General features: G+C 67.9%; 5 protein-coding genes across 15 annotated transcripts in view; 1 reads left to right on the top strand and 4 right to left on the bottom strand.

Moving 5' to 3' along the window:
* The window catches only part of VASP (vasodilator stimulated phosphoprotein), a 29,636-nt gene that overhangs the window by 7,194 nt on the left and 364 nt on the right, over window positions 1-22,078 (bottom strand). The window contains exons 2-13 of one of the 6 annotated variants that reach the window (XM_064437378.1): window positions 20,437-20,608; window positions 19,635-19,803; window positions 19,484-19,547; window positions 19,330-19,370; window positions 19,003-19,214; window positions 18,819-18,931; window positions 18,649-18,709; window positions 18,458-18,500; window positions 18,241-18,286; window positions 17,914-17,992; window positions 17,767-17,824; window positions 17,181-17,609 (exon numbers count right to left, since the gene is read on the bottom strand). In XM_064437378.1, the coding sequence (XP_064293448.1) occupies window positions 17,572-17,609; window positions 17,767-17,824; window positions 17,914-17,992; window positions 18,241-18,286; window positions 18,458-18,500; window positions 18,649-18,709; window positions 18,819-18,931; window positions 19,003-19,214; window positions 19,330-19,370; window positions 19,484-19,547; window positions 19,635-19,803; window positions 20,437-20,608 (1,096 nt within the window). In that variant the 3' untranslated portion in view covers window positions 17,181-17,571. Of the gene's footprint in view, window positions 1-17,180; window positions 17,610-17,766; window positions 17,825-17,913; window positions 17,993-18,240; window positions 18,287-18,457; window positions 18,501-18,648; window positions 18,710-18,818; window positions 18,932-19,002; window positions 19,215-19,329; window positions 19,371-19,483; window positions 19,548-19,634; window positions 19,804-20,436; window positions 20,609-22,078 lie in introns of those variants that run through there. The other 5 variants (XM_064437380.1, XM_064437379.1, XM_064437376.1 and 2 more) reach the window with 5 other exon arrangements.
* Window positions 32-3,354, bottom strand: QPCTL (glutaminyl-peptide cyclotransferase like). 2 transcript variants are annotated; one of them, XM_064437373.1, is made up of 7 exons: window positions 2,577-3,354; window positions 1,930-2,070; window positions 1,546-1,833; window positions 1,232-1,384; window positions 769-868; window positions 432-543; window positions 32-272 (listed from the first exon to the last, which is right to left on the bottom strand). In XM_064437373.1, the coding sequence occupies exons 1-6, from the start codon at window positions 2,787-2,789 to the stop codon at window positions 455-457; spliced, it is 984 nt and encodes a 327-aa protein (XP_064293443.1). In that variant the 5' UTR covers window positions 2,790-3,354; the 3' UTR covers window positions 32-272; window positions 432-454. The 2 variants fall into 2 exon arrangements, with proteins under 2 accessions (XP_064293443.1, XP_064293442.1); XM_064437372.1 differs by having other exon boundaries at window positions 432-548; window positions 2,577-2,845.
* FBXO46 (F-box protein 46) lies at window positions 3,523-7,011 on the bottom strand. 2 transcript variants are annotated; one of them, XM_064437356.1, is made up of 2 exons: window positions 6,940-7,011; window positions 3,523-5,582 (listed from the first exon to the last, which is right to left on the bottom strand). In XM_064437356.1, the coding sequence occupies exon 2, from the start codon at window positions 5,518-5,520 to the stop codon at window positions 3,673-3,675; it is 1,848 nt and encodes a 615-aa protein (XP_064293426.1). In that variant the 5' UTR covers window positions 5,521-5,582; window positions 6,940-7,011; the 3' UTR covers window positions 3,523-3,672. The 2 variants fall into 2 exon arrangements, with proteins under 2 accessions (XP_064293426.1, XP_064293428.1); XM_064437358.1 differs by lacking the exon at window positions 6,940-7,011 and adding an exon at window positions 6,087-6,519.
* Window positions 7,441-15,690, bottom strand: GIPR (gastric inhibitory polypeptide receptor). Of its 4 annotated transcripts, none has more exons than XM_064437328.1 (13): window positions 13,567-15,690; window positions 11,846-11,936; window positions 11,666-11,773; window positions 11,464-11,580; window positions 10,299-10,402; window positions 10,074-10,221; window positions 9,747-9,906; window positions 9,609-9,669; window positions 9,435-9,504; window positions 9,262-9,350; window positions 8,637-8,775; window positions 8,135-8,176; window positions 7,442-8,034 (listed from the first exon to the last, which is right to left on the bottom strand). In XM_064437328.1, exons 1-13 carry the CDS (start codon window positions 13,689-13,691, stop codon window positions 7,864-7,866), a joined length of 1,425 nt encoding a protein of 474 aa, XP_064293398.1. In that variant the 5' UTR covers window positions 13,692-15,690; the 3' UTR covers window positions 7,442-7,863. The 4 variants fall into 4 exon arrangements, with proteins under 4 accessions (XP_064293399.1, XP_064293398.1, XP_064293402.1 ...); XM_064437331.1 differs by lacking the exon at window positions 13,567-15,690 and adding an exon at window positions 12,202-12,345 and having other exon boundaries at window positions 7,443-8,034; window positions 11,464-11,585; XM_064437329.1 differs by lacking the exon at window positions 9,262-9,350 and having other exon boundaries at window positions 7,441-8,034; window positions 9,351-9,504.
* OPA3 (outer mitochondrial membrane lipid metabolism regulator OPA3) lies at window positions 15,626-16,370 on the top strand. Its single transcript, XM_064437333.1, has 2 exons — window positions 15,626-15,767; window positions 15,915-16,370. Exons 1-2 carry the CDS (start codon window positions 15,626-15,628, stop codon window positions 16,352-16,354), a joined length of 582 nt encoding a protein of 193 aa, XP_064293403.1. The 3' UTR covers window positions 16,355-16,370.

Raw genomic sequence — 22,078 nt, 5'->3', positions numbered from 1 at the left:
GCTGAAGCAGGTGACAGCACAGGACACCGCGTTGGTCACTAAGCACTTTACTGGTGGCTTCCAGGGCTGCTGCCCCCCCCCCAGGCTGTCCTTGGCTGGAGGCCGCTGGGGGGGTGACAGTGGGGCTCAGAGCTGCAGGAACTCAGCCACGAAGGCAACCAGGATCTTGGACAGGTCCTCCATGGTGGGAGGGTGCAGGTTCTCCACAGTGTCCTCGAGGGTGTGCCACACAGGCGGGAAGGGCGTGGGGATGAGGTGCAGAACAGGGACACCTGCAGGGACACGGTATGGGGGGACAGGATTGGTGGGGGATGTGTGTCCCCCCCCCACCCGGATCATCAGCCCACAGGCCGCCATCCCGCTGCTTGGCCTGGCCATGCAGCATGGGAACACCACGCCCCAGGGGACGGGGCAGGGGATGGGGACATCACCTCGCTGGAGGAAGGGGACGTGGTCATCCTCGACAGGTCCTGGGGCTGGGCTGAGGCGGAAGAAGGGCTGGTCCTGGGGGGGGGTGTGCAGCAGCCCCAGTCGCCGCAGCCGCTGCTCTGCCGGGGACAGGGTGGGGTAGGACCTGTGACACCCCAGCTTCCTCCCTGGCCCCACGTCCATCCCTGTCCCAACCCTCTGCCTCAGCTTGTCCCCCACTTGTGTCCCCACCTGATCCCCTCCCCACACCCCACCTGTGCCCTGTCCCCATCTGCATCCCCACATCCCAGCCCCATTCCCACCCCATCCCCTTGTCCCCATCCGGTCCCCATGTCCCACCGATGGCGACGAGGCGCAGGAACCAGTGGTGGGTGCGGGGGAAGTGGCTGTGGATGGCGGGGTGCCGGGCGCCCAGCAGGTCCAGCAACACCAGCAAGCTCTAGGGACACCAGCACAGCCAATGGGGACACCAGCACAGGTGCACGGACACCACAGTGCCACCATCCTCAGATGCTGTGGGACTGTCTCAGCTGTGCCAACACCCGGTTGGGTCACCGCAGCAGCAGGGACCATCTCAGTTAAGCCAGTACCATGTCACCATGCTTCAGTGACATCAGATCAGCCACCCCCCCACCCCCACCCTTGGTCATCATCCTTGGTGCCATGGCACCATCCCAGCTGGGTCATGGCCACAGCCACCCCCTCGCCACCACCCTTGGGTGCCACCAGACCACCCCGCCACCCTCCCACCACCCTCGGGTGCCACCAGCCTGCCACTGACATGGGGCTTGGCGCTGCTCACCATGGCAGTGATCTGTGTGTCGTGGGGCCCGTGCGGGGTGGTGGCCATACGTGCTGCCAGGTGCCGGGCACCATAGAGGGAGTCCGTGTCGCTCCAGTCCCCAAAGGCTTCCTCCCCGTCCAGGAAGAGCAGCTGCAGCGTCACCTCGAGGCCCTGCTAGGACCCCAGCATCCAGCAGTGGGGGAGGGACCCCAGCATCCAGGGGGGACCCAGGAGTCCTGGGGTGGGTCTGGGGGACCCAGGCATCCTGGGGAGGGGTGGGGGGGAGGGGGGAGGGGGACTGGGTCTGGGCCCTAGGGCCACCCATCACCCACCCTGTCCTTGGCACGCTGCAGGGGCCGGTCGAGGGCAGCTGCCAGCTCCAGGAGGATGGCGCAGGGCACAGCCGAATCGGTGGCCCCCAAAAAGAGTCGCTGGCTGGTATCAGGGGGCAAGACCTTGGTGTCGTAGTGACAGGCGAGGACCAGGCGTCGGGGGGCAGTGGGGGCCACTGTGGCCACCACATTGGTGAAGGTCACCAGTCCCCGAGGAGTCGCCCCTTCAAAGGCATCGAGCTCCACGTGCCAGGCAGCCCCCAGGGCACCCAAGCACTCCACAATGTGCTGCAGGGATGAGGCCCCTAGTGAGAGGCATGGCAGCACCCTCAGGTGGGTGCGGCAGCACCCTGGGGTGGAGGGGAGTGTGTGTGGGGGTCTTACCTGGCGGGCAACACGGCTTCCGGGCCCACCCGGCACCCGTTCCCGCAGGAGGGGCTGCAGGAAGGTGTCCCACAGGCGGCTGCCATCCAGCTGCCCCAGCAGCGCCCGGAGAGCCAGCTCTGAGGGGGGGCCAGAGAGGGGCTGGGGGGGGCTGTGTCAGTACTGGGGGGCCCTGGAGGGATCCGAGGCACCCCATGATGGGTCTGGCGGGCCCTGGGGAGTTGGGTACCCTGTGGGGGAGCTCTGGGGGATGTTGGGGGCTCAGGGGGGTGTCTGGGCATCCCTGGAGGGGTTTCGGGTGACAATGGACACATTAGGTGCCCCCATGATGGGGTCTAGGACAGCCAGGGAGGGGGCTGAGGGCCCTGGGGGGACTCTGGGGTGTCCATGGATGCATTAGGTGGCCCTATGATGGGATCTGGGTGTCTTGGAGGGGACTGAGGGTGCTAGGGGATACTGGGGGGCCCTGTGAGGTGGGTCTAATTGCCCCAGGACCCATTGGCCGCCTCCGTGATGGGGTCTGGGGGACCCCCAAGGGACTAGGGGCCCCGGGGAAGGTGGGGAGGTCCCCATGGGGTCTAAGGGCTCCCAGGGACAGCGGGGACATGCCGGGCACCCCCTCCCCGCTTCCCCCCAGCCCTGCTCACCGAGCCAGTGCCCCGTTCCGCGCTGGGCCAGGCGACGTAGAGGAGTGCGGCGGCAGTCGCCAGCGCCAAGAGCGGCAACAGCGGCCGGGTACAGCGGCGGGACCGCGGGCAGAGCCCGGGCCCCGGCACCGGGAGCGGGACCCCGGCAGGACCGGGAGCGGGACCCGAACCCGCGGGCCGGGAGCGGCGGGAACCTCCGGCGCCCTTCCGCATGGCGAGGGGGCGGGGCCTCCCGGGGGCGGGGCCGCGGAGGGTGCCCGGGCGACGAGGACGCCCCTAATAGGGCACGGGGCGGGGCTTCCGATCTAGGTCACGCCCACTCCCGGCGAGGCCGGCTCCGGCTGAACGCGGATACGCATGCGCGGCGGCCCCGGGCAGGCGTTGGCGCATGCGCAGGTCCCCCCGTGGGGACAGAGCGACTGGGTGCAGCCGTGACTCCCGTGGGACGTCACCCTCAGCCGTGATGTCACTCTCAACGTGTGACGTCACCAAAGATGTCACCCGGGGCGGGGGGGGCGTCACTCTGGGCAGGATGTCAGCTCAGACCAGGACATCACCCCTGAGATGTCACCCTAGCAGGGGACGTCGCTGCGCCATGGACATCCCCTCGTGCCAGGAGGTCACCCCAGGTGGGGATGTCAATCCAGGGAGGATGTCACCCTCCATGGGGACGTCACCGTGGGCGGGATGTCACCCCAGAGGGGGCCACCACCCTCCACGGGGCTGAAGCCACCCACCACGGTGCCACCACCCCAGATGGGGATGTCACCCTCTGTCCGGCCACCCCCTTCCACAGGGCCACCCACCTCTGCAGGGCCACCACCGCAGATGGAGACGTCACCCTCCCTCTGGCCACCCCCCACCCTCCACAGGGCCTTCGCCCTGGATGGGACCCTTGCCCTCCTCGCTGCCCCCACCCCCCCACCACTTTGTTCCTTTTTCTTTTTTTCTTCAAGTTTTGGGGTTTGATGATGGTTTTTTCTTTTTTTTTTTTTTTCCACCTTCTCCTCCGCCCTTTCCAGCAACCGCCGCTGACAACTTCCACCCTCCATGTCCCCATGATCTGCCACCACCATCCCCGCCGGCTCCTGTCCCTTCACCTGCTGTCATCGCGTCGGGTGGCTGGGTGTACCCAGTTGTTGTCGTGCAAGCCCACCCTGCAGCCAGGCGCCTCCTTATCAGGCCTCCGGCAGCACATCCAGTAGGATCGGCCATAAGGCAGGTCGTGGTGGTAGGGCTTGGGATGCCACCGACACAGGGATACGTCCCCCTTCTCATAATGCTTCTTGCACTGCTTGCAGGGGTCGTCACGGTAGAGGGGATCACGGTTCCAGCGGGAATCGGTGGCCTGCACCCCAAAGGTCTCGATGATGGACTTGAAGTAGTGGCAGGAGCACTTGAGGGCGGCCAGCGCTTGGGTGGGCAGGTAGCTGAAGATCTTCACCATGACATGCTCTGGCAGCAGGAGCATGTACTGCCGGGGCTCCAGCAGCCGCTGGATCTTGAAGCGGATCTCCAAAAAGTCGTGGGAGACATGACGGTACAACCGGCAAAGTGAGGGGTCAGGGACAGCTGACGGCTCCTCGCCGGCCTCTGCATCCTCTGCCACCGGCGTCTCCTCGGGGACAGGCAGGAGGAAGAGCTGCCCTGGTGGCGGGTCCTCCTGTGCTGCTGCTGGCAGCCGCACCGTCTCCTCCTTCATCTTCTTGGCACTGTCCTTGCCAAAGAAGACGCATTGGTCCACCACCCCCGTCACCACCACGTCCACATGGAAGCCAGAGGCGCAATCCCGTGCTGACACCGATGACCCCTCACCGGTTCCTTCGCTCATCTCCGGCTTGACAGCAGTCACTGACCCCTCACCACATCCCATGTCCACGTCAGGGACATCCCCATCTCCCTTGGGACCAGCGGTGGCCAGGAGGAACTCCACATTGTTGGGCAGCGTGTCACGGGACGGGCTGATCAGCTGGTAGAGGTCACAGGTGATTTTGTCCTTGGCACGACCGCCAGCATTACCACTGCCACTTGCCGTCCCGCAGCTCATAAAGACACAATTGGGACGCCCAACACCACCCGGCTCAGCCGTGGCGGCTCCGGCGCGGGGCTCGCGGCCGCTGGAGATGCGGAAGGCGATGCGCACCTCACCGGGACCTGGTGCCGACGATGCTGCCGCCGCAGCAGCACATTCGGTGCCTGGGCGGCACAACCCATTGGGCCGGGTGCCACCATGCTCCCGCTGCCGTGACTCAAAGTGGGCAACAGCTTCAGCCACCCGGCTGCAATCGGAGCCACTCGGCGCTTTGGTTTCACCGCCAGCCGCCTCCACGAAGACAACTGGGGCAGCAGGAGCACCGCAGGGCCGGGGGAAGCTCTGCAACGCCAGCGCCGTCCTCTGCTCCACCAACGCCACCATCTCCGCCACTGACAGCAAGTCAGGGGCTTCACTGGCAGCAGTGGACGGTTCAAAGGGGCGTGGGCAAGCCGGGTCCCTGCCGCCAGTAGCCCATGCTGGGTTTGGCTTGCTCTTAGTGGGGTCGTGGCAGCGCCGGCGCCGCTTGGCTTTGGAGCTATCGCTGCCCCAGTTGCCTTTTACCTTCATGGTGCTGGCACGGCCACTGGTGCCACCGCTGCCGATGCCACCGCTGCACTGGTGCGCCACGAAGAAAGCCACCTTCTCTTTGGTGTTGCCTGGTTTGATGACATACCACGTGTCCAGCAGCACCCGACCTTCCTCTGCAGATGCCGGGGGAGCCAGGGCGACATCGGCAGGAGCTGGTGGCGTGTTTTCGGAGGGTGCCCGGGCTCCGGCAGGCTCTTCGGTGGGACGGCAGGAGAAGGGTTTCTTGGTGGAGCCGGGACTGGGGCATGGTTTGTTCTGAGAGTAGGTGCCGAAGGGCCGTGGGCACCAGAGCTGCAGGTGAGGGAAGGCGTTGGGCTCCATCAGGGCAGCATGGCACTGCCGACGCTGATGACGATGTGGGCTGCCGGCACCTGTGCCCAGGCCTGCCGGGAGACAAAGGGGTGTTTATGCGGATGGTGGGACAGCGTGGGGCTGGCGGGGCCAGTGTGAGGCTTCGGGGGACACTATGGGGCCGGCGGGGCTGGTGTGGGGCTTCAGGGGACACTATGGGGCTGGCGGGGGCTGGTGTGGGGCTGACGTGGAGCTTTGGGGTGGCTATGGGCCTGGCAGGGCCAGTGTGGGGCTCTGGAAGCTGCCAGGGGGCTGGCGGGGACAGTGTGCAGCTTTGGGGGGCGCTATGGGGCTGGCGGGGTGAGCACAGGGCAGCAGGGGTTAATGGGGCCATTACCAGACTGTTCCCAACACCATTACTGGGCCGTACTGGGGCCGCTGGGGAGGGTCGCTGGGGCACTGCCCGGGCTGTGGCCCCCCCCGGCCCCTCCCCACTTTGCACGCTCAGCCGCCACGCCACGCCCACTTTGCACGCGCAGAAGCTCCGCCCCCTCCCGCAGAAGGCCCTGCCCTATCCGGACGCCCCGCCCCCTCACCGGCACCACCGGCTTCGGCCCGGCGCTGCCCGCGGGGGGCTGAGCCCGGCCCTTAAAGCGGCCGCGGCGCCCTCGGAGGTGGGGCTCGCCCCGCCGCGCCCCGCCCTTTTAACGGCAGGCCGTGGCAGCCGTTTGTTGACAGGCCCTGCGCGCGAGGCGACGACCAATCAGGGAGCCGCGTTCGAGCCATGCCCATATATGGACGGCTGCAGAGCGGTGGGCTGAGGGCGTGGTCGGCGTAGGGGCGTGGCGAGAGAGGGGGCGCGGTCTGGAGGCCACGCCCTCTCGGGCCGCGGGGAGGGGAGGGACGCGGGCGCGGTCCCGCGTGGGCCCGGGGAGGGGGGAGGTGTGCGGAGCCGGGACCCTCGTGGGTGACGCAAGGCCGGGCCCAGCGCCGCACCCACCCCCCCCCCCGCCTTCCTCCCGCGCGGCGCTGGTACACGCGTGTCCCCACGCGCGACATGGAGACACACCCTCGGCCCCGCACAAGGCGGGGGCAGCCCCGCCCCCCAGCGCAAAGCGCGCCCGTCCCGGTGTCCCCGGCGTCCCACGGGCGCGGAGCCGCCCCCTCCCCTGCCCACCGCCACGATGTGTCACGGTGGGACACGCCCGCCCCCCCACCCGAGCGGCGGGCAGGGCCCCATATCCCCCCCCTCCCCGCCGTGTCACGCGTCGGCGGCACCGGTCCCCGGTGTGAGGCTGGGACACCCCCGCACCCCGCCTTCCCACGGCCCCGCCGCCAGTACCGAGCGGTGGCCCCGGGTCTCCACCGCTGCCCCGCCACGCCCCGGGGCACCGCCCCCCCGCCCCCCCGCCGGGCCCCGCCCGGTGCTGCCGCCCCTCCCCCGCTCACCGGGCAGGTGCCGGGCGCGGCCGCTCCGCCTCTCCGCGCCGCTTCCGGGGTGCCCCGCGCATGCGCACTCCTCTCGCTCTCTGCGCATGCTCTGTCCGGGGCCTTATGGGAGATGTAGTCCGACCTGTGCCTTGCGTAGCCTCCGCGCATGCGCCGAAGTGGATGATGGGGGTTGTAGTCCGCCAGCGTGCCGCGCCTGCGCAACGTCTGTGGTGGGGCGTGGCCCACGTGAGGGGGGCTCGACCCGCCCCTAGTCACCCCACTCCGCTCTCCCAGTGGCGCCCCAGTACCCCCCCCAGTCACTCCACTCACCCACAGGCCCCCGCAGTGACCCTCCCCACGCCACTCAGCTGTGGCACACTCAACGGACCTCTCAGAAGACACCCAGCCCTGGTCACCTGTGACAGCCCAGTAGCACCCAGTGACACCCACCCCAGTCACCAGTGTCCCCCCGTGACACCCCCAAGACACACACCCCCCGTGCCCCACCCAGTGATTTCACAGGAGCCACTCATGGGTGTCACATATTTATTTAGAGTACAGAGCCAGGGACCCTGGGGCACCTGCCCCAGCACCCCAAGGTGTCAAGGAACACCCCGACCCATCCCCAGCATCCCAAGGCATCAGGAACACCCCTCATCACCCCAAGGTGGCGGGGTCCTGGGACGCCCTGCCCCAGACCCAAAGGAGTTGGGAACCCCCAGACCATTCCCCCCAGCACCCCAAGACGTTGGAGATCCCCCCCAGCACCCCAAAGTGTCAGGGAACACCCCAAGGTCCCCTGCCTCACCCACCACCACCCAAAGGTGACAGGGATACACACCCACCCCCAGCATCCAAAGGCTTCTGGGACACACACACACACCCCCCAGCACCCCAAAGACTTGGGACCCTCCCAGCACCCAAAGGTCGTCGTCTCCCCCCTCAGCAGCAGCTCTCGGCGATCGGGTGCCCCCCAGGATCAGGAGGTGCCAGGCGCTGCCCCCCAACAGCTACGTAGCGGCGGGTGCCCTGGGGAGGGCCCCGGGGGGGGCCAGGGAGGCAGGGGGCACCCAGGCGGCACCGCTGCCACCCACGCCGCACCTCCGCCTGCACCTGTGGGCACCAGGGCATGTTGCAACACGTCACAACACTCCGTAACATGTGTGTATCCGCCACCCCCACCCTTGGCATGTCATGACACATCCTGACGCACCTCCTTGTTGATGAAGCAGTAGAGGATGCTGACAACGAGGCCCTGGGATGATGGGGGGAGGCAGGGGCACCCCGGGTCAGGGATGCACCCAGGCATGTAGGTCCACATGGTTGCACCCACACATACATTTGCTCCTCGGACCTGAACACCCTCTCCACCCCCACCACCCCCTAGCACCCGCCCCCCATTGCAGCACCCACCTCCTGCAGCCCCTCCATTGCACTCCCTCTATTTTAGCCCCCCATTGCATTCCCCCATGGCACCCCCCTATTTTATCCCCACCGTTGCACCCATTGTATCCCCTCCTCATCGTAGCCCCTCACGTTGCAGCAGCACCCACCCCATTGCAGCCCCCCCATCACAGCCCCTCATTTACGCCCCTCTTTTACACCCCTCCATTACACCCCCCACCACACTGCAGCCCCCCCATTGCACCCCTCATGGCCCCCCCTGTGGCCCCCCCACTTGCATCTCCCCACCCGCCCCATGCCCTCCCTGGCACCTGGGAGGAGGAGAGCAACAGCTGCAGGCAGAGCCGCACCAAGCGCAGGGTGCCCCCCCTTTGCCCCTCCCCCAGCAGGGCAAAGGCCACCTCGTGCACCCCCAAAAGCGGGATCAGCGTCAGGGTTGACCTGGCCAGCCTGTGGGAGAGGGGGACACGCTCGGAGACACCCCTGGGGACAGCTGTGGGGACATGCTGAGGGGCACCCACAGGGACACCTTCAGGGATGGGGTCCCCCTTGGGGAAGCCCCTGGGCACCCCCAGGGATGCCCTCAGGCTGGGATGGGGATGGGGACACCCTCAGGGACACAGCTGGTGGCATTACAGGGATGGGGACGTGCATGGGGACACGCTTGGGGACACACTCGGGGGTGTCACAGGAAAGGGGACACGGTTGGGGACATACTTGGGGGACATTGCAGGGCTGGGGACACACACAGGGCTAGGGGACATTGCATGGATAGCACGGGGACACAATAGCGACAGGGACGGGGTGTGCGACCTGTGTCCCTGTGACCCCACTGTCCCCACACATACTCCAGTGTCCCCATGTCATTGGCGTCCCCATACGCGTCCTCAGTGTATCCATGTCCCCCTGCACAGCCCAACGTCCCCGTGTCCCCACCTGACCCTGGTGTCCCCATGGGACACCTGATGTGCTCGGACTTTGGCCACCAAGATGCGGACGATGCGCACGAACACCACAAAGTTCACCTGGGGATGGGAACACCAGTGGTGACAACCCCTGCAGTGGGGACACTGCCCTGGGATGGCCATCCCCTGCGCCATGTCACCCACCGCCACAGCCATCAGGATGGGGCAACGGATGATCCACCACACTGCCGCCTTCTCGTTCCTCTCCCAGCACCTGCCAGGCAGGCGATGCTCAGCTGGACACCTGGGTCCCCAGTTGGGGACATCGCAGTGTCCCCCGAGGACAAAACGGTGAGCAGAGGTGTCTGGCAGCCTCACCCCTCATTCTCGTAGAGGTACCTCACCACCACCCACGGTACTACGAAAAGCACGGGAGCTCCTGGAGGGATGGGGACAAGGTTGGGGAGGGGACATGGGGACACAAGGGGACATGGGGGTACGCAGCAACAGGCTCACCCCATCCGAGGAGGAGGAAGGCAGGGAGGCAGCGCTCGCCGGAGAAGGCTGCCAGCACCAGGAGCTTGTGGAGGAAGAGCCCCTCGGCCAGCAGCCACCCGTAGTTGGCCCCAACGCAGTACTGGGTGAGAGCCTGGGCCAGCCGGCACCCTGCCACCGCCTGCCGCGGGGACACCGGCGTCAGGGTGGCACCGGCATCGTGATGGGACCAGCATCGTGGTGGCACCAGCATCATGGGGGACCAGCCCCCACCCTTTGGTCCCACATCCCAGCACAGCCCACCATCCCCACACCCACGGGTGCCCCCCGTTCCCCACGGGTGCTCACCTGCTGGCCCAGCAGCTGCAGGGGGTGCCCAGGGCCAGGGCGCAGGCGGCGCTGCAGCAGCGCATCCCGCGTCAGAATGGCACCCGCCCGCAGCACGAAGGAGAGGAAGAGGTTGGCGTGGATGAAGTTGCGGGTGCAACGCAGACGCCTGCGGGGACGAGGGGTAGCAGGTGGCAGCATCCACGGGTGCCCTGCTAGGACCCAGGGGTGCCCCGGTGTGGGTACCTGAAGATCAGGAGCAGCAGCAACGCCAGGAGGAGGGCGATGAGGGAGAGGGAGTAGCCCACGGTGTAGAGGAGGCGGAACTGCTCCAGCAGCCAGGCCTGCCGCTGCGGGGACAGGGAGATGGCACTGTGCTGGCAGGTGGCACAGGGCATGGCATGGGGCAACGGGGTATGGCATGGTGCGTGGTGCCGCGTGGTGTAGTGCAGCATGGTATGGTGCAGTGCATCATGGCACAGTGCAACACGGCACAGCACGGTGCAACACGGCATAGCACGGTGCAACACGGCATGGCATGGTGCAACACGGCATGGCATGGTGCACCACGGTATGGCAAGGTGCATGGCACGGGATGGCATGGTGCGTGGCACAGCATAGCACTGGGCACAGCATAGCACGGCACAGCACAGTGCACAGCACGGCATGGCATGGTGCAACGCTGCATGGCGTGGTGCAGCACAGTGCGTGTCGCAGCATGGCATAGGACAACACAGCACAGCACAGAGCATCACAGTGTATGGCATGGCATGGCACAGTGCCACACAGCACAGCACAACGCGGTGCAACACGGCACGGCACAGCCCAGTGCATGTCACAGCACAGCACAAGCTGGCGCAGCCCCGCAGCTCCCAGCGCAGCGCACGCTGCAGTGCAGCCCGACAGCGCACGGCACAGCACAACGCGGGGTATGGCACGTGTCAGGCTGGGGCGCCGCAGCCCCCAGCACATGGCCCAGCATGGCACAAAGCATGGCACGCCACAGCACAGGGCACGGCACAGCACGGAGCGCGGCACAGCACAGCATGGCGCCAGGAATGGCACAGGGCACGGCACGGTGCACAGCGCAGCACGGTGTGGCACAGTGAGGCACAGGGCTGAGCACAGCGTGGCATGGCACAGGGCACAGTATGGGGCACAGCACGGTGCACGGCACAGCACAGCGTGATGCGGCGCACGGAGCAGCGCGGTACGGCACAGGGTAGCACAGCACAGTGTGGCATGTTGCACAGCAGAGCGGCACGGTGCACGGCACGGTGTGGCACAGCACGGCATGACATGGCAGCGTGACACAGCCCAGCGTGGCATCTCCAAGCATGGCCCAGCATGGCATGGCATGGCATGGCACCCCACGGCGTGGCACCCCACAGCACGGCACCCAGGCCCCCACCTGCAGTGGCTGCTCCTGTGCCAGGTCCTCGCACTGTGAATGGTCCTGCCAGGGTCGCCCCATCTCGTCTGTCACCCACCGCCCGTCGGGTCCGCAGCGCCGAACCACCACCCCGCCCTGCACTGAGCACCCCATCCCATCACTCTGCAGCACCCAGGGGCACCCACGGGTCCCCCCGGGGCTGGTGCCACCCCCCCATTACCTCGGTGGTGCCAGGGCAGGTACCAGGGGCAGGGGACGGTGACGGTGCTGTTGGGGGATGCATCCCCCCAGCAGGCGTACATGTCGAAGCTGCGGTTGCAGACAGGTCCTGGAGGGGGTGGGTAGGGGCGTCAGGGTGTCCCTGGTGTGTCCCCCAGTGTCCCCACTCCATCTCACTCACCGGGTGCCGGGGGGTCAAGGTGCAGGCGCAGCTCGCAGGCGTGCCGGTACTCGTGCCAGGCGGCCAGTGTCGCCTGGGCTGAGCGCTCCTCCTGCAAGGGGACACCATGGGGGGGCCGCCACCAGGGTCACCATATTGGGGCCACCATGATGGGGCCACCACGACTGGGGCCACCACCATGGGGATACCATGGTCCTGTGGGGGGGAGGTCCTGGAGGGGAAAGCTGGGGGGGTGGGTCTTCTGATGAGCCACTGGGAGAGTCCTGGGGAGTCCCAGCAGCAGCACTGGGGGGTCCCAGGGTATGGGGGGACCCCGGAGGTAACATTGTGGGGGCCCTGGCAGGTGGGGGGCTCACCTCTGCCCCACGCAGGACCCGGCTGAGCAGGAAGGGGGTCATTGCCCAGTGGCCCGTGACGGTGACAGCAGCTCCTGGGGGTAGGGCAGGGTACTGGGGAGGAAACCAGGAGGGATGGGGGTACTGGTGTCACACCCCCACCCCCACCCCCCCCGTTATGGGCGCCGCCACCCCCCCCTCCGCCACCCCCCTTGACGCGCTCGTTTCCAGGGAGCTGCAGGTGGTGCCCGGACGCCTGGGTCCCTCCGGGGAGGGGGACGGGACCGGGGCATCCCCTGCACCGACACCTCCGACGTGACCGGCCCCCCCACCCCCAGGCCCGCGGACACGCGGGGGGACCTCGGCTGGGGCAGCCGTTGTGGGGGGGTGGGCAGTGGCCACCTCCGTGGTGATGCCGGTTCCTCACGGTGCCACCTCGGTGTCCCTTGTCCCTCCCCCCGGTGTCCCTCGTCCCCTCCCCGGTGTCCCGGGCCCCCCACGCGTGTCCCCCGCTGCTCCTCAAAGTGTCCCCATGTCCCCTCCGCTTCACCCCGACACCCTCCTCGACCCTCCCGGGTGATGCCGGTGCCGCCCGGTGCCATCCCCGGTGTCCCTTGTCCCCTCCCACGGTGTCCCAGGTCCACCCACGCGTGTCCCCCCGCTGCCCCCCACGCTTCACCCCGACACCCCCGCGGGCCCCTCCGGTGCCCCCGCTCCCCATGGACCCCCCCGGTGCCCTTCGCACCGGGACCCTCGGTACCGGCTCGGCGTGGGGCTCCGCCGCCCTCGGGGCACCGGCACCGACTCCGGCGGCGCCGCCCCCGGGAGGGGCGGGGGCACGGGGTGGGGCGGGGGGCATCGGTGGGGGGGCTCAGTCGGAGCAACGTGACCCGGTGGGAGCTCGGAGCCCGGCCCACGTCTCGGGTGGGGGGAGCCGGGGTCTACCTCCCACCTCCCGGGGCTCCAGGGTCACCCAAGGGGGCACCAGCATCACCCACGGGTGCCTCAATGCCACCCACGAGTGTCCAGCGTCACACAAGGGCAGCCAATATCACCCACGGGGACTTCAGGGTCACCCATGGGAAGTCTGATGTCACCCAAGTGGGCTCCAGTGTCATGCAGGGAGATGCAGTGTCACCCAGGGGGTTCAGTGCCACCCACGTGTGCTCCAATATCACCCGAGGGGCTCCAGCATCACCGAGGGTGCTCTAGCATCACCATGAGGGTGCCAGCATCACCCGGGAGAATCTGGTATCACCCACAGATGCTCGTGTCACCCGGGGGCGCTCTAGGGTCACCCACAAGTTCTCCATTGTCACACGGGGGGGCTTCAGCATCCCCCATGGCTGTCCCAGTGTCACCCACGGGTTGTTCAGCATCACCCACCAGTGCTTCAGAGTGACTCGGGGAGTGCCACAGGCACCTGGCAGGGCTCCAGTGGCACTGGTTGGTGCTCCAGTGTCACCCCAGGGGGGTCCAGCATCAACCACAGGTGGTGCAGCGCCAACCATGGGTGCCCCAGTGTCACCCAGGAGGGTCCAAGATCACCCACGGGTTGTCCAGTGCCACCCAAGGGTGCTCCAGCATCACCCAGGAGGGTCCAAGGTCACCCACGGGTTGTCCAGTGCCACCCAGGGATGCTCCAGTGTCACCCACGGGTTGTACAGTGCCACCCAAGGGTGCTCCAGCATCACCCAGGAGGGTCCAAGGTCACCCACGGGTTGTCCAGTGCCACCCAAGGGTGCTCCAGCATCACCCAGGAGGGTCCAAGGTCACCCACGGGTTGTCCAGTGCCACCCAGGGATGCTCCAGTGTCACCCACGGGTTGTACAGTGCCACCCAAGGGTGCTCCAGCGTCACCCAGGAGGGTCCAAGGTCACCCATGGGTGTCCATTGTCTCCCACAGGTGCTCCAGCGTCACCCAGGAGGGTCCAAGGTCACCCACGGGTGTCCATTGTCTCCCAGGGATGCTCCAGCGTCACCCAGGACGGTCCATCATCACCCATGGGTTGTCCAGTGGCACCCATAGGTGCTCCAGCATCACCCAGGGTGGTCCATCATCACCCACGGGTTGTCCAGTGCCACCCATGGGTGCTCCAGCATCACCCAGGGAGGTCCAAGGTCACCCACAGGTGTCCATTGTCTCCCAGGGATGCTCCAGCATCACCCAGGGTGGTCCAGTGCCACCCACGGCTGCTCCAGTGTCACCCATGGGTGCTCCAGCATCACCCAGGAGGGTCCAAGTCACCCACGGGTGTCCATTGTCTCCCAGGGATGCTCCAGCATCACCCACGGGTGGTCCAGTGCCACCCACGGCTGCTCCAGTGTCACCCATGGGTGCTCCAGCATCACCCAGGGGGGTCCAAGGTCACCCACAGGTTGTCCATTGTCTCCCAGGGATGCTCCAGCGTCACCCAGGAGGGTCCATCATCACCCATGGGTTGTCCAGTGGCACCCATAGGTGCTCCAGCATCACCCAGGGTGGTCCGTCATCACCCACGGGTTGTCTAGTGCCACCCATGGGTGCTCCAGCATCACCCAGGAGGGTCCAAGGTCACTCACGGGTTGTCCATTGTCTCCCACAGGTGCTCCAGCATCACCCAGGGAGGTCCAAGGTCACCCACGGGTGTCCATTGTCTCCCAGGGATGCTCCAGCATCACCCACGGGTGGTCCAGTGCCACCCACGGCTGCTCCAGTGTCACCCATGGGTGCTCCAGCGTCACCCAGGAGGGTCCAAGGTCACCCACGGGTGTCCATTGTCTCCCAGGGATGCTCCAGCATCACCCACGGGTGGTCCAGTGCCACCCAGGGATGCTCCAGTGTCACCCATGGGTGCTCCAGCGTCACCCAGGAGGGTCCAAGGTCACCCATAGGTCGTCCAATGTCACCCACAAGTGCTCCAGCATCACCCAGGGGGGTCCAGTGCCACCCATGGCTACTCCAGTGTCACCCAGGAGTGCTCCAGTGTCACCCACGGGTGTCCAGTGCCACCCACGGGTGCTCCAGCGTCACCCAGGAGAGTCCAAGGTCACCCATGGGTGTCCATTGTCTCCCACAGGTGCTCCAGCGTCACCCAGGAGGGTCCATCATCACGAACGGGTGGTCCAGTGCCACCCACAGGTGCTCCAGTGTCACCCAGCAGTACTCCGGTATCACCTGGGAGGGTCCAAGGTCACCCACGGGTGTCCATTGTCACCCACAGGTGCTCCAGCGTCACCCAGGAGTGCTCAGCGTCACCCGGGAGGGTCCAAGGTCACCCACGGGTGTCCAGCGCCACCCACACGTGCCCCGTGCCGGGGGGGGGGGGGCGGTGGGGCCGCGCACGGCCCGCCGAGCGCGGGGGGCGTGTCACAGGGGCGGGGCCGAGAGGACGCGCCCCCCGCGCGCTCTCCCCGCCCCTCCCCGGGTCGCGCGACGGTGAGGTCACCGGGCGCGCGGCGGAGGATGGTGGCGGGCGCGTTCCCGCTGGCCAAGCTGCTGACGCTGGGCGCGCGCCAGCTGAGCCGCCCCCTGGCGGCCCGCATCAAGGCCGGGGCGCGCGCCAGCCCCTTCTTCCGCGCCTACGTCTGCCTCCCGCCCGCCCAGCGTGAGTGGGGAGCGGGGGCACCGGGGGGGGGGGGGGGGGGGGGGGCCGGAGGGGGAGGGCCGGGGGGGGGCCGGGGGGGGCCGGGGCGTGGCCTGGCCGGTGCCCCGCCGCTCCCCGCCGCTCCCCCCCCCCCCCCCCCCCCCACAGTGTATCACTGGGCGGAGATGCGCGCCAAGATGCGGCTGATGGGCTTCCGCGGCGCCGCCGTGAAACCCCTGAACGAAGACGCGGCGGCGGAGCTGGGGGCGGAGCTGCTGGGGGAGGCGATCGTGTTCGGCGTCGGGGGCCTGTGCCTGTACCTGGAGTACGCGCGGCAGGCGGGGCAGGCGCGGCGGCGGGAGGAGGAGCAGGCGGCGGTGCTGCGGGACTTGGGGGCGCAGCTGGACCGGCTGCGGGAGGAGCTGGACGCCATGGCGGCGCGCCTGCCGCCCGGCCCCGCCCCCGCCGGCTCCGGCCCCGCCCCCGCCGGCTCTGCTAACGCCCTCACCGGGACTAACCACGCCCTCGCTGGAACTAACCACGCCCTCGCCGGGACTAGCCACGCCCTCGCCGGGACTAGCCACGCCCGCGCTGGACCCGGCCATTAAAAGTGCCCTGATGCTCTTCCCGCCGACGGTTTCCTTTAGGGGCGGGGCTTGGTGCAGAGGGGCGTGGCCCCGATGGGAGGAGGCGGGGCTTGCTCACCGTGGGTGGGGGTGGCGGTGGGCGGGGTCAGGCCTGGTGGAGTGTCGGGGCAGAGCTAATGGCGGTGAGCATGGCCTGGAATGGGACAGGCCTTCACATGGGGCCACACAGGGGCAGGGTCTGGGGTAGGGGCGGGGCCAGCAGTGGTGGGCAGGCCTTCGGGTGGGGCCTCTTGGGGCGGAGCCTGGAGCCAGGCAGGCTGCAATTGGCAGAGCTAACGGTTGGGGGCGGGGTCTGCCTGGGTGGGTGGCCCTTGAGGCTGCATGCTGCTTGGGGGCGGGGCCTGGTGCCCTTGGAGCGAGTGGGAGCAGTGCTAAGGGTTGGGGTGGGGCTTGCCCTTTTAGGGCGATTAGGGTGGGGCCAAGGATTATGGGTGGGGCACACATCAGGGGCGTGGTCACACCTTGGGGGAGTTCACAGTGCGGGGGGCGGGGGGGGGGGGGGAAGATGGAGGGCAGAGCCGAGAGCTGGGGGGGAGGGGCTGCACCCAGGAGGGGCATGGTGGGGCTAGGGCCACAAGCCCCCTGGCTGGGCAGCAATTAGTGGGGAGCTGCTTGGGGTGGGGCTAGGATGAGTGGGCGGGGCTTTTCTCTTGCAGGGGGCGGGGCTGACACATGCTATTAAAACAACGCAAAGCCCCCACTGTCCCTCTCATTGCTGTGACTGGGGGGAGGGGGGTGTGTGGAACAGACTCCCCCGGGTGACATGGACAAGGACACAGGTGTCACATACAAAACAACCGCATTTATTTGTGGCAGAGGAGGGGGATACCCCAACCTCCCCCCACCCCACCCCCCACCCCACCCCCCAAAAAAAAAAAAAGTGAAAAACCCAGAAATGGTGTAAAAAAGACCCTGGGGGTGGCACCTCTCCTTTGCCCCCCCAAGTATAAAAAAAAGAGGTCCCAAACTGGCAGTGAGGGGTGGCACAGTGGGGGGGGAGGGGGGAGGCTGCTTTGGCCCCCCCCAGCCAGTAAGGCACAGCCTGGGGGGTCTGGCCCAGAGCCTCCCCCCCAGGGTGGTGTGGGGGGTGAAATGGTGGGGGGTGGTTGTGAGGCTGGGGATGGGGGGAAGTAGGGGACCACCCCCCCAGGCCCATCTTGGAGGGGCCAGGGGGGGAGTTAGGGCGCACTCCGCTTCCGCAGCTCCACCATGAATGCTGGGGGTTGAAATGCAGAGTCAGGGGGCGGATCTCCCAATTGACCCACCTGGAGCCCCCTCCAAAGTGCTCCCCCCTCCCGTGTCACCCCCATCCCCCAATGCGCTACTCCCCCCATCTTGTCCCGTGCTCCCCCTTGTCCCATGAGCCCCCCCACCTTCAATGATCTCCTCCTTCATCTTCTGCAGCTCCCTCCGCACCTCCTCCAGCAGCTCCTGAAGCAGGGGGCACAGGGTGAGGGGATCTGGGGAGACCCCCAAGGAACCCCACCCCCACCCCAGACTCCCTACCCCAGCCCTGGTACCTGTTTCATTCGCTCCAGGTCGGGCTCATCGGCAGGGCCGGGGGGGTCAGCAGGGGCAGCTGGGACAGCAGACTTCATCCTGGGGTAGGGGAGGGGTCACAAATAGGTCAGGGATCCCCCCAGACCTCACTGGGTGCCCCCCGTCTTGTGTCTTAGGTACCCCCCAACCTGCCTGCCACCCCCATCCTAGCAGCTGCCCTGCAAATCCTGCTCTGGGGGTACTAGAGAACCCCCACAGCACCCCAAACCCCACTCCATGGACACCCCTAAAATCCCCCTCCAGCCCCAGGACCCCTCCCAAAACCCCCCCAACTTCCCCAGACCCACCTGGGCAGCGTGGAGCTGGCCTTCTCCCAGGGCCTCCGCACTGGCTCTGTAGGGAGGGGGGCGGCAGGTGAGGAGGGGCACCGGCCCCCCAGAGCCCGACCCTTACCCCGAAGGAGCCCCACCAAGGCTCCCCCATCTCCCGGACTACATTACCCAGCGTGCCCGGCCGTGGGGGCAGGCCGCGGGGCACGCCGGGAGTTGTAGTCCCTGCACTCACCCGCAGGCTGTCCCGGGGTCTTGGTGCCTGGCTCTGCCTCGTCCTGCGGGGGGCAGAGAGGGGGGGGGGACACGGACACGGGGGGATCCAGCAGCAGCTGAGGACAAGGGGATTAACTGCCCTCGTGGTGGGGCAGGGGGGATGTGGGGACCCGCCAAAAGTGGTACCGGGGGGGGGGGGGGGCCACTCACGCTGGCAACGTCCTCGTCCCTCTTTGGTGCTGGCTTGTCCCCCTGCAAGGTCGCTTTCCTCCTGGGGGGGGGGGGCGGGGGGATCAGCATGGGCACAGGGGTGCCCCCACCTTTGGGGGAGTGCTGCTGGGCAAAGCCGGGTACCCCCCACCATCATATCCCGCCCTCACCGTCGGGCCAGCATGGCGCTCATCTCCTCCATCAACCCCCCTCCAGTCCCCCCCCGGGCACCCTCGCCCTTGGGGGGGGTGGGGGGGGCCCCCGCACCTGGTGCCTCATCCTGCTGGGAGAAAGGTGGTGATGCAGAGCCCCCCCAGGTTATTGCCCCCCACCCAATTGTACCCCTACCCTCACCTTGCCGACTTTCCTGAGTTTAGCCCCCGCGATGGCAGCAGCTAAGCCAGAGCCTCCCCCGGCCCCTGCCCCAGCAGCACCTGCCGCCACCGGCAAGGGTGGGGGCGGTGGGACCCCCGTGGCTGGCGGAGGGCCAGGGGGTGGGGGGGGCCCTGGAGGCGGTGGGGGGCCAGGGGGTGGGGGGGGGCCTCCAGCAGGCATGGCTTGCGTGCCTGGAGAGGGGGAAAGGGGTTGAGCAGGAGGTTCAGGTGCGAGGGGCCCATCCCCAGTGCTGGGGGGGGAGGTCAGCCTCGGACCCCTTCCCCGCCTTCCCCTCCTGTCACCCACCTGCAGCCGCCACGCGGCGCTCAGGCTCCTCCAGCACCTGCCTGGTGGGGAAATGGTCAGCACCCATACCCTGCCCCCCACAGCATGGGGGGCCTCCCAGCACCCCAATATCATGGTGTGTCCCCCCAGCACCCCCAATTTGGTGGTCCCCCACCTCTCCTGGTGCTCGGGCTCCTCTGGAGCCGAACCATCGGGGTCCGGCCATGACAGCGGGGTGCCTGGATTGGGGGGAGACACAAGGCAAGGCCACAGAGTCAGGCCCCCCACGAATGCCCCAAATGACCCCCACCCCACCCAATGCTCACCCTCCTCCAGCGCCCGCAGGGCCCGCAGGACGGCGGCGGCGAAGAGGGCAGCCTCGCGGGGGGCCCCGAAGCTGAGCCCCCAGACCCGGCGAGCCTCCCGCCACTGGTGAAACTGGGGGGTGGCCTGGCTGTAGCGCAACCCCCGCCCCAGCGGGCAGTTCAGCACCACCTGTGGGCACCCGCAGGTGTGGGGGGCAGCCCCACACCCAGGGGTGCCCCAGAGCCCCCCCATACCCATGGGAGCCCCATTGAGCATCGCCATGCTTTGCATTGCCCCGTAGCCTCTACCGCACCCATGGGTGCCCCATATTCACCCTATACCCAGCATTAACACATAGAGCTTCCTACACCCATGGGTGTCCCACAGAGCCCCCCCATACCCATGGGTGCCCCCCCGAGCATCCCCATGCTTAGCATTGCCCCATAGCCCCTCCTTCACCCATGAGTGCCACATAGAGCACTCCCATGCCTAGCACTGCCCCATAGTCTCTATAGCACCCATGGGTGCCCCATGCCCACCCCAGGCCCAGTGTTGACCCACAGACCCTCCTGTACCCATGGGTGTCCCATGGACACCCCCCCCCCCATACACAGCACTGTTCCATAGATCCTCCTGCTGCCACAGGCGCCCCATAACCCCTCCTGCACCCATCGGTGCCCCCCCCATGCCCAATGTTCCCCCATAACCCCTACCCCCATGGGTGCCCCATGCTCAGTGTTACCCCATAGCCCCCCCCACCCATGGGTGCCCCGTAGCCCCTCCATTGTCAGCATTACTGCATAGCCCCCCGGGCACCCTCACCTGCTGGTCAGGCTGCATCTTGCGCCCCACCAGGCGGAAGGTGTTGGCACCGGGGTGGTGGTAGAGCTGGATGCAGCTGACGGTCTGGGGACCCCCACCCGCTGCCACCCACTGCTTGTGGGTGTCATCGTAGAGCAGCACCGCTGCCCGGGCACTGCACAGCACTGTCTCGCTGCGGGGTGGGGGGGGTGGGGGGCAAAGCTGGGTGGGCACCCCCCGGTACGGGCATCTCCCCACAGGATGGGAGCCCTGGGCATGGGCACCCCCCATGGGGCAAGACCCTCCGGGTGCAGGACCACCCGCATGAGCACCCCCAAGTGTGGGACCCCCTGGGTGCTGGAGTCCCCAGCACAAGCACCCCCAGGTGTAGGTCCCCCTGGGTGCCAGGCCCCCCCAACATGGTCACCCCCCAGGTATGAGGATCTGGGGACCCCCAGGGTGCCAGACCCCCCCGGCTTAGGGACCCCCTGGATGTGGGACCCCCCCCAGCACAGGCACTCCTGAGTGGGGGACCTAGCGGGTGGGGGCACCCCTCTGCACACGGGTAAATCCCAGGTAGGAGGGACCCCCAGGGTTGGGGACCACCCACGTAGGGACTCCCTAAGGTGGGGGGACCCCAAGACCAGACATGGGGCACCCCAACACACAGAACACCCCCAGTACCAGCCGTGGGGCACCCTCTTCCGCCCCCCCTCCCCCGAGCACCCAACCCACAAGCGCACCCCAACACCCCCCCCCCCCCCTTTTCCTTCCTCTTCACGGGGGACCCGGGCGGCCGAGCCCTGCCCCTCCCCCACTTCCTTAGGGCATGAGAGGACCAGGGCGTCCGAGCGCTGCCCCTCCCCCCGCCGGGACATCCGGGGGGGGGGGAGCTGGGTTCATGGAGCACCGACCTGACACACACACACACCCCCCCCGGGGAAACTGAGGCGGGGGGGCAGCACCCGTGGGGGGAAGGTACCCCACGGGCGGCGTGTCCCCGCTGTCACCCCCCGCCCGGGTGTTCCCAGCGCTCCCAGTGCCAGCTCCCAGCGCTCCCCAGTTCTCCCAGTGCCCCCAGTGCCAGTCTCAAGTAGTGCTCCTAGTGCCGGTTCCCAGTGTTCCCCAATTCCTCCAGTGTCAGCTCCCAGTGCTTCCCGGTACTCCCAGTGTCTCCGGTACCAATTCCCGGCGCCCCCCAGTGCTCCCAGTGCCCCCCAGTGCCCCCAGTATCAGTTCCCGGTGCTCCCCAGTTCCCGGTGCTCCCCGGCGCCAGCTCGCGGTGCTTCCTGGTGCAAACATGCAGTACCAGTTCCTGGCGATTCCCGGTGCTCCCAGTGCCCGCCCAGTACCAGTTCCCGGTGCTTCCCAGTGTTCCCAGTGCCAGTTCCCGGTGCTTTCCGTAACCCTAGTGCTCCCAGTACCCCCCGGTGCGAGTTCCCGGTGCCCCCCAGTGTTCCCAGTACCAGTTCCCGGTGCACCCCAGTGCCCCCAGTGCCTCCCACTGCCAGTTCCCGGTGCCTTCCGGTACCCCCAGTGCTCCCAGTGCCTCCCAGTACCAGTTCCCGGTGCCTTCCGGTACCCCCAGTGCTCCCAGTAGCCCCCGGTACCAGTTCCCGGTGCTTCCTCAGTGCTCCCAATGCCAGTTCCCGGTGCTTTCCGG

This window comes from Phalacrocorax carbo, chromosome 31, assembly GCF_963921805.1.
Source record: "Phalacrocorax carbo chromosome 31, bPhaCar2.1, whole genome shotgun sequence".
Classification (NCBI taxonomy): Eukaryota; Metazoa; Chordata; class Aves; order Suliformes; family Phalacrocoracidae; genus Phalacrocorax; species Phalacrocorax carbo.
This window is presented reverse-complemented; position numbering and strand designations above follow the sequence as displayed.